Source organism: Lactuca sativa, chromosome 1 (genome assembly GCF_002870075.4).
Source record: "Lactuca sativa cultivar Salinas chromosome 1, Lsat_Salinas_v11, whole genome shotgun sequence".
Classification (NCBI taxonomy): Eukaryota; Viridiplantae; Streptophyta; class Magnoliopsida; order Asterales; family Asteraceae; genus Lactuca; species Lactuca sativa.
In genome coordinates, this window is record NC_056623.2 from 17,568,574 (window position 1) to 17,578,899 (window position 10,326).

Below are 10,326 nucleotides of genomic sequence, written 5' to 3' on the forward strand. Positions count from 1 at the left end.
TCACTAAGCCTATAAAGCTTAAATCTTATTTGTTGAAATAGATTCAGGACCACGTAAAGCTGATATGAGTAAGGGTCCAGTTGAGTGATAAATGATTTCATAGAGGTTATATAACTTGTAATTACCCGGTTCGATCCATGGATGTATTGTATTACATATTTTTATAGCTACTTCTGTATTACGGTTTAATATTAAAGTATACACAATGTTTGTTGTTCAAAAATGAATCCCAATTCTCATTAAGCAAAGGAATATATACTTGTATAACATACATAGGCCAAACATATAAAAATTCATAGATATACAAAAATAGGCCAACTGATAAATTTAGATCAGGATAAGATTGGTCTAGTCTCAATTTTATTTGTCTTTGAAGTGGACATTTTGTAGGGGTGACAATTGATGACACGACACGACAAAAATACACGACACAAAAAGAATTTAGACGAAACTGAAATTCAAATTCGTGTTTGTTTTGTGTTCGTGTCAAATATAAAAAAACACGACGCCATGTCGTGTCATGTTCGTGTTCAAAATTCGACACAAAATTGACACGATTTAGCATTTGTTAGTCGTGTTTTTCTTGTTTGTCATGTTATGTATGATTAAGTATTAATTAAATAAATCAATTATTATATTATATTATATTATCTTTGTCGTATCGTGTCATGTTTGTTGTTTTTTAATTGATTTTTTTGAGTTAGTTGAAAAAAACACGAAATCGTGTCGTGTTCGTGTTACGAAAAACATTGCTGTGTAGTGTCGTGTCAGACAAAAACACGACACAATGACCTAATTTGTCACCCCTAACATTTTGACAACTATTTAAGGGCACAAAAAAACCGAGTGCATTGTAGTTTATCCGGGGTAGACTAATGGTTACCAGTTAATGTAACTATTAACTTAGGGGCTGTTTGGTAGCATCTGGATTATTCATACCTGAATGATGCAGATGCCTGGATGATATAGATGCTTTATATGAATCAGTATCAAAATGATAAATTGATGTTTGGTAAGACATCTGAATGTTTGTCTCCTAATGATGAAAATGACAATTTTAACCCTTTGAACTATTGTTGTTGTTTGCTCAAACTACTCACATCACGTCCATAAGTTGTAATTTCATGAATACAAGTTTCAAGATTGTCTTTATCCAAATTTTCTATTAATAAAGTTTTTCACACAACTATTCATAAAATCCATGACTATTAATACAATTTAATACCAAATATTCAACATAACTTTAAAATCAACAAAGTGTTTAACCCAAAATTGTCTTTATACAGATTTTCTATTAACAAAGTTTTTCACATAACTATTCATAAAATCCATGACTGTAAATACAATTTAATACCAAATATTCAACATAACTTTAAAATCAACAAAGTTTTTAACCCAAAATTATCTAAATATCCATAACTTTAACTAAAATTCTATTAAATTACTTGATAGATACAAAATTCTAATCTTATCAACATCCTCTACAGCTCTACTAAGAACACTACTACTGTATGCCTACGGTCTGCAGGTAAAAAACATCATAAATCAGTTAAAGTAGAAAAACAAGAATAAAAAATTTGCTTGAACATAGCATATTTCAGTAACAAAGTGAACATATATTTTCCGATATTCAAACACAGAGCAAGAAGCTAGCAGAAAAATAATTCCCATAAACGCTAAAAAATTCGAGCAACAAGACCACAGTTCAAACACAAAGTTTATACAAATCGAGCCTAACAGGTTTTTAGGGCTTGAAAAAAACGACCAAAAGGTGGATTAAAAAACCGAACACAAAGAAATAGAGTAAGAAATTACCAACGATGGGGGAGGCGGCAAGGAGGGATGCGACGAAGGAGTAGACGGGTGGCGCTGCTGGAGATTGGAACGGTAAAAATCATCATCTGAGAAAGGTAGAGTAGCGGGGAAGACTGCTCGATGGGAAGAATCGATGGGAAGAGGAAGAAAGAAAAATGTGGCGGACGATCTTGTGTTTCTAAGGAAAGGGTATCAGATGGAAATTTTCTCATCCAGACTCCTCCTTGTCACTTACCGAATCAGATGAAATTTTGCTACATCTGACCGATTAAGAGGTTAAAAATATTTTAACCAAACACTCTGAATTTGAACGGTTCAGATCCAATCTCTTTATAGAATCATTAAAATGTCAAATAAAGAGCCTTTTACACTAGTCCATACTCCATAGTGGCATGGTCAACACCGGTGGTTATAATCTTTTATTAGCCCAAGTTTTTTTTTTTTTTTAGGTTAGACTAGTTTTGGATTGGTTTTATTTGGATCGGCCCGGACTTTTTTTTCCCTTTCGATTTCGTTAGGCAGCAAGATTAGTTTCGCAAGTTATTTCATTTTCATGTAATGTAATTTTGTTTGTAACTTTTAAAATTATTGTAGTTCCGCCTGTTTGTATATTCGTATAAGCAGTATTTTATTTGTAAATTTATAATAAGGTATACAAAAGATGCTTTTCTATAATTCTTGTAATTTTATTTGTGTTCTATTTGTTTTTGGTTAAATGTTTTATATGCTTGACATCTTATAAGCTCTAAAACTAATAAATTGCGGTAAATTGATAATGTATGTAACGTTTATTATATAATTCAATAAATAATGCTTATTTATAATAATCAATCATGGACTGGTCAAACACATCGGTCCTTAATCACTCACACTTTTCCGCACAAGATCGGTAATTTTGATCACCGATTTTTAATTTTAGAGTTGCAAAAGTATTAACAAATTAACAGTCTTCTTCCCTACACTAACAAATTCCCGCCGGAAAAAGTCACAGGTGGTGACTTCAATAACAAGTTAAGCTTCACTTTCCATCACAACCAATTCGTTAACCAAATCCCTAAAAATCAACCACTCGACCTCCATAACCACCACCGGACATCCACCATAAAACCCCCTCCAATTTTCCGGCCGCCTCACAATATCCTCCCTCAAAATCCTCTTAAACTCATCCCCCTCCTCCTCCTCCTCCTCCTTCCCAACATCACACCTTTCACCTTTCTTCTCCACCCGCATCTCTTCTATCTCCAAACACACCTCCCTCAAAAGCTCTCGAGGATTCTGAACAATCAATGAAACCGAATTTAACTTCTCCACAAGAATCTCATTAACAGCATCAAAGATTAGCTTCCTGTGAAACTTCTCTTTCTGTAAATTACCAAATTTGGTTCGTTCCAACACCAAGAACAGCTCCGGGTTAATCGGGTGACCAGAGGAATGAAACTCAAAAGATTCAAGGTCTCGAAGAAGGAGTCCAGAAGCTAACATGATTTCTGAAATGTATCTGTCGTTAGGGTTTGTGTTTTCACATAGTGATGCAATGTAATCTGTGTGAGCTTCATTGTGGCTGGAGTTTAGTCTCTTAAGTTTTTCAACCAAATCTTCAATTTTCTTAAGTTTTTCACGCTTTTGTTTAGGATAATCTGTTAATCAAAAACTAACTTTAGTTTCATATCATCATATCATGATATATGAATAAAATTATTATGGTTAAGAAATAGAAATGTACCTTTTTGGGTATTTGGTGTCTGTTTCTTCACAGGTGAAGGTGAATTATCCATATAGACTGAATCATCAAGAACAGAATCTGGACTTGGATATTCTGATTCATCCACTTTCACAATCAAGGTTGATTTCTGGAAATAATATTAATAAAAAATATAAGGAGACTGAAATTCAGTGGAAGTAATAGTATAAAAATACAAGAACATACCTCTTGTGTTGAACTACAACTCTGCCTCCTCCTATTAGGAGACCTACACTCTGATTGCTTTCTTGGTTTACAAGAAGAATCTGTAATTTCAGTATTTGGATCTTTAACCTTTTTATTGCTATTATTATTTATAAAACCCTTTTCAATAATCTTTCCTGGTTTCATGATGACAATATGTGATTCTTGACCAGTTGAAACATTCTTAGATGGTGGCCTTTGATGATCAACTGTATTGTCTCTTTCGCCTTTTCTTGCTTCCACAGCTTGCATTCCCTCTAATATCTGTTTAAGAGCTCTGAGATCCTTTCCAGATTCTAAAAACTCAAGATTCTTCAATCTTTTATCCACTTCACTGTAAACAGAAGTGGATTTAGTAACACGAGGAGATTGTTTTTGAGGATTTTGACCACCATGTGGATACTTCCATGGTGCTGCTTCAATTGGAACCCTAGAAATCGGTTTCATGTCGGGATTTTTCCAACATTCAAATGCCTGTTCTCTTGTGGAATTAGGGATTTTTAAAGATTTTGACAACAAATCAAGATCCTTGTTGCTGGTTGATGTGGAATTGGGATAAGTTTCCAATCCCATTAACTTGGCTACAACACTGGGTGGTTTGGTCTGAATCAGGGATTTTTCATTAGGGTTTCTTGAATTTAGGTTAGATTTTGAATCATATGGTTTAAAGGGTACAAGTGAAATAGAGTTAAGAGTACGTATGGATCTCTCTTTACTATCTAAAGAAAGTCTTGGAAGTTCTTTCAGTTGCTTTGGGGTTGCTGTATGTCCATCATACGAAAATCTTGGATAAATTTTAGAAAACCCATCTTTAAATTGGCAAGAGTTTGATCTTGAAAATTCATTAGCTTCATTACAATACCAATCGGGTTCTTGAAGTTCAACAAGAACATTATGTGATAACCCACGGGCTTCTCTATACATTGAGTCTTTGACTACATCTCTAAGGTCAAGATTCTGATGTCCAGAAGCACTTGATTTATCAGTTTCTGGATTTGATCTTCTATTCACATAAGAAAAGGGAGATGGAGGAGACCATGAGGATATAGATTCTTTATATGATTCTGTGGATACCCTGTGTTTTTCCATATACTGCTTTTTTGAATGTTTTTCCTGAAAAAATAAATGTGTAAAGTTAGAGTAAATTATGAATGAGAATTATATCTCTACAACTTATTGCTCTATTATCTACCTTGTTGTCTCTACAAACTTTAAGAAAAAAAATTACAAAAAAAAAAAAAAAACATTTCAACCCGTTACAATGGACATAGTTTGTTGGAGTATTTCAACTTTTAACTACACATACCATATTTGGGCTTCTTTGGGAAATTACACTTGACTCTCTTTCAGGCGTCCCATTGTTGGAAAGCAAACCACCTGCATGAAAATTTAGTGAAGATAATCAACAATTACATTTACCTTTTTTTGCATATATTAACAAGAGAAAATCGTAACAAAGAGAACTTATCATAAAAAAGTTATGAATTACCATGAGGAAGGCTTCTATGGCCATGGCTTCTGGAAACAATCTGGTTGCGATTAAAGATGTGAAAGACACCTGTCATGCATCCTATTTGCTTCCTCAGATCTGGATTTTCATCTGCCAGTGAATGCAAATACTTTGCAGCCATTTGAGTGCTCACCCTTTCATCATACTGTTCTTCCCCTTCACAACCCTTAGATTCATCTTTTGACTTTTGATTGTAGGTGGAGTCTTTTTAAATGCAAAATGGATCTTGAAGACTTGAACATTATCCATTGACCATTAGTTAATGTTATAGGTTAATCAATCTAGTCAACTTTTCTCTTTTTTTCTCTCAAACAAAATATCAAACAGTTGGAAGGCAAGGAGAGATATCAAGCACAAATTCCCATTTTACTATCTCTCTTCAATCTCAAAATTTTGCAATCATTTCAAATGTGATCCACCCTTCTAATTCCTGTGATCTCAACCAAAATTCTCATACATCAGAAACGAAATTGAATGCCTCTCTCTAAGACTCTTACTATATGAGCAAACGCTCCCAGAATGTGCCCTCAAGAATTAAACTCTCCAACTGAGCTGAGCTCAAGAAGGAGAAAACGGCCACGGGAATAAAATCAGTAAATCCCAAACGCAGTTTGTTCCCTATGGGATTTGTATACAAGATGTGATTTTGTTAACACATTACGTTGGGAGCAGAAGATTAGAAGGAGCCTAAGATGAAAATGCATATGTTTTACAGAATAGAAAACAAAATTTAAAATTGGTATGGGTATGGACGTATGGTTAGAAACAAAAAGGATTTACTTACCGATTACAGATTAACGACGTTGTAATGCAAATTATCATATGCACATGTTTACCTTGTAATTTGCAAATATCAATGTAACCCAGGAGAATATATGGTCTGAAGGTTGAAGAAGGGTATGTTTTCTCTTTCTCTTGTGGGGTGGTTTTACAGAGAATTGAGTATTAAGGGAATAAGGGTTGTGAAATGTGAATATTGGATCGTGGGATTTTTTTTTATAGTTTTGAAGAAAGGTTACATGTGGAATGTAATTTAATTAATAAATGGGGTTTGATTTTAAAAATTTGTTTATACAAGATAATATATTATAAAGCATCAGGGTAAATGTACACAATAACAAGATAATTTAAGCACTTTTTTTTTATGACAACGTATTTTTACATCAAATAACCACCTTTAATTAGGTGAAGTATTTACGCCATTTAAAGCAAGAGAAGACAATACCTTAGGTTTACATTAATAATATTTTTTGATTTAACTATAATTCGATTATCATAACTCACATCTATGAAAACTTGATCATAGGGTTAATGAAACCAAAATACTATATATTCCATTTGTTCGGGGATCACGGATGTGATTTTTTAAATGTCAACTCATTAACTTTAGTTCTGATAGAAATTTTATTTTTTGAAAAATAACAACATTGATGTTGGATATGACATGCCACATTTAGGTGATAAATTAATTTATTTTTTGAGTTTTTTTAAAGTAATCATGTTTGATAAATTAAAAAATAGTTTATAAGTTATAAGCTAACTTTTTAAAAACCTTTTTCGACAAGTTTTTTAAAAGATTTTTTAACTGTTCAAAATGTACCATTAATTAGAACACTCATTATCCTAAATATCATTTTATGTCGTTTTATCGGCTAATTTTATCAAACGTCACTTTTTATCAGATAGCTTATAAGATATCATTTAACTTTTCAGTTATTAGTTAACTTTTCGTTTATCAGCTAGTTTTTAGCTAACTTCTAGTTTTTTAGCCTGTATGATAAACATACCCTAAAAGATACAATAAATATTATAATTAAATTCAAAATAATTGATAATAGTACTACTAACTATGATCTTGGTGGATTTTTAAGAGCTAAATATAAGAATAACATCACATTTTATTTATTTAAACATTATAATTCTTTTTTATGTGTTATTTTTATAGAATAGAGGCAAGCCTTAGATTAATTTCCGTAACAAGATATTGTACTTTCATAATATCAATAAAATTTTATTTGTATTAATTTGCATAATCTTTCTATATTTGAGAGTGGTTTTCAAAATATAACTTTATGATAAGAAAAAACGTAGTAATAAACAAATTAATAAAAACATGTTATTGCTTTTTTATTTTAATCTAATATTCAAGTTTGAAATATATAGTCAAAATAAAATAACTAATAGAAATAGTAATAATAATAAATTGAAATTTATTATTATTAATTTAAGAGTATTAATATATGAAACAACAAACATCACAATAAAATCAATGCACACCTTTAATCATCAAACATAGATAAATTAATGGTTACCTAATGCAGTAGTTGAAGTTATGTCCGGTCAATCGAATTCGTTGTGGTTAAAATAGATATTAGATGATCAATTGATAAACTCCGGTCTACGTCTTAGCAATTTAGCATGGTGTACTTTTAGTTCAAGTGAAAATCTAAGATGAAATAAAAAGTTCAACTAGTATAAAACTCTCTCTCTCTCTCTCTCTCTCTCTCTCTCTCTATATATATATATATATATATATATATATATATATATATATATATATATATATATATATATATATATATATATATATATATATATATATATAGAGGTTCAAATATTTTTAACAAATATTGTGTCCCTAAATGCACCAATCAGAAATTAGCAATTAATTAATTAATTAATTAAATAAGGGTAAATTAGTAATATTACATATATGTATTAATGAATATCCAAAATTAACAACTGATATCCCTTTATTTAAGGGATCCTACGCTCTTATCAGACTCCCACAATGTCTCTTTCACCACCACATAATTCTCCAATCCTACAAATTAAACAATCGAAGAACCCTAACTGTATATGCACTAGGAGCCGACACATTTGAGGGAACAACACTGGCAGTCATCGGAGGCGGCTCGGTCGCAACAATCGTCGCTGTGATTTCACTCGCAGAACCCGAGAAGCGCCGACAGTTGCAGGCGGAGGAGGTTGGCGGTCATGTTCACGTTTCAGGTTCACTTTTCCTAATTTACACTCTTCGTTATCTCAATCAGGTCTTACAGTTTCGATGTTTTGATTGAATTTTGTACTCATTAACTTTCGATTGAATTTGGGAGATACAATTATTTGTTAGGCGTTGGTGCAGTGAAGAAGGTGTACAGGGGATTTGATTGGAAGAGATGTGGCATGGAACCAAGTAAAACTAAGAAGCTTCGGTGGAGATCCATCTGTTCTCAAGAGACTCTTTTTCAGAAATCAAATTGTTACAGACATTAGAGAATGAAAACATCGGAAGAGATGTGGCAATGAATTTCTGGTGGAAAAGGCTTCAAGAATGGATTGAAGACCTGATGGGAAAGGGTTGAAGAATAAATTAAAGAATGATCACACTCATTTTTTAAGAATGTTGTTATTTTTTAAGAATTATACTTGTTTATTCTTTTAGAATGTTTGTTATTATTCAATGAATCACAATCATACAATGTAATTTTTTGATATATTATTTGTTCAAGAATCGATTTTGTGTATTCTTTCAGAATGTATTTACTAGTTTATGTTTGACATTCTGCCATTCTGACAGAATAAAATCGAAAAATACATTTACTAGTTTATAGTTGAGATTCTATCATTCTGACAGAATAAAATCGGATTTTTAAATTTGAATTAATTTAAAATATTCAGATTTTTAAAAAATAAAGGAATTAATCATCCCTAAAAATCCGAAAATTTCCTTTTTTAATATAGGTTAATTAACTAAAATGCCCTTATTCTGAAATTTGTGTGATTATATGGTATATGCTATCCTATTCTACTACCATAGACCCTCAAATCATGACATTTGATTATATTCCATCCGATGGTCCAGATCTGTGCAGTCTGGCACACAATACTTAGTAAAAACAAAATAACCTAACCATATATATATATATATATATATATATATATATATATATATATATATATATATATATATATATATATATATATATATATATATATATATATATCATTTATTTAATTAAGGTTTCACATGCAATAAGGGAAGTCACATGCATGTGGTTGAGGGCCAAGGTCCCAACTCTATTTTTATGGGATAGTTTAACCAATCCTACTCTAATCATGCAGCAATATGTAACACCACGTTACCAAGTAAAAGTTTAATTAAATGCAAAAAATATATACAAAAGAAAAGAAAGTCAATAGGGTAACCAAGTTGGTTAAAAGATGAACTTTAAAAAAATTAAAATAAAAAAGTTCCCTATAAAAACCGTGTCCAATTATTTTCAACTAGTTTATGTCGATTTTTGAAAAAAAAAATAAATCTGATAGCATAATAAGTTATAATAAATTCGAAATTTATAAATTTTTGAAATGTATATCGATTTTTGAAAAAAAAAAAAAAAAAAAAAAAAACTTATTTTCCAAGTGTATTCACCTTTTCCGCTCCCCTTCTTTGATGTTTTCCTTTTTGAATGTCACATGATTCTCCGCTCCAACTTTGGAAAGTTATGATCACATTCAATTACATATATACACATCAATAATCAATAATCAATATTAATTGTTTTCTGTTGTATTATAAAACAATGCAATTCTTTCTTAAGATACATATCTAAGTGTATAAAAAGCTCGTAAGTTATGATTTAAAAGTATATATATTCGACGATGGACATTAGAAAATGTCCGAGATGCATGATTGCCAATTGGGGGTGAGTGTGAGGGTGAGTCTACTGTCTACACTCTACATATGAATTGAGTGGACCAACTAGAAATGATTTGAGCCTATATTCGTTACATTATTGTTGTTATTTGTGGCTCATAATTCATATGCGTACAATACCTTTCCTTTCTTTTCCTTTTGAGTCATGTGGATTAACGTTTACTTATGAGAGAACATATATATATATATATATATATATATATATATATATATATATATATATATATATATATATATATATATATATATATATATATATATATATATATATATATATATATATTGGCTCATAATTCATATGCGTACAATACCTTTCCTTTCTTTTCCTTTTGAGTC

At 31.0% G+C, this 10,326-nt stretch overlaps 1 protein-coding gene across 5 annotated transcripts; it reads right to left on the bottom strand.

The window, feature by feature from the left end:
• Positions 1 to 2,584: 2,584 nt before the first annotated feature.
• LOC111910502 (protein LONGIFOLIA 1) lies at positions 2,585 to 6,260 on the bottom strand. 5 transcript variants are annotated; one of them, XM_023906341.3, is made up of 6 exons: positions 6,107 to 6,260; positions 5,250 to 5,700; positions 5,067 to 5,137; positions 3,743 to 4,873; positions 3,539 to 3,665; positions 2,585 to 3,452 (listed from the first exon to the last, which is right to left on the bottom strand). In XM_023906341.3, the coding sequence occupies exons 2-6, from the start codon at positions 5,389 to 5,391 to the stop codon at positions 2,827 to 2,829; spliced, it is 2,097 nt and encodes a 698-aa protein (XP_023762109.1). In that variant the 5' UTR covers positions 5,392 to 5,700; positions 6,107 to 6,260; the 3' UTR covers positions 2,585 to 2,826. The 5 variants fall into 5 exon arrangements, with proteins under 5 accessions (XP_023762109.1, XP_023762108.1, XP_042755201.1 ...); XM_023906340.3 differs by having other exon boundaries at positions 6,055 to 6,260; XM_042899267.2 differs by having other exon boundaries at positions 5,250 to 5,957; positions 6,055 to 6,260.
• Positions 6,261 to 10,326: the final 4,066 nt, after the last annotated feature.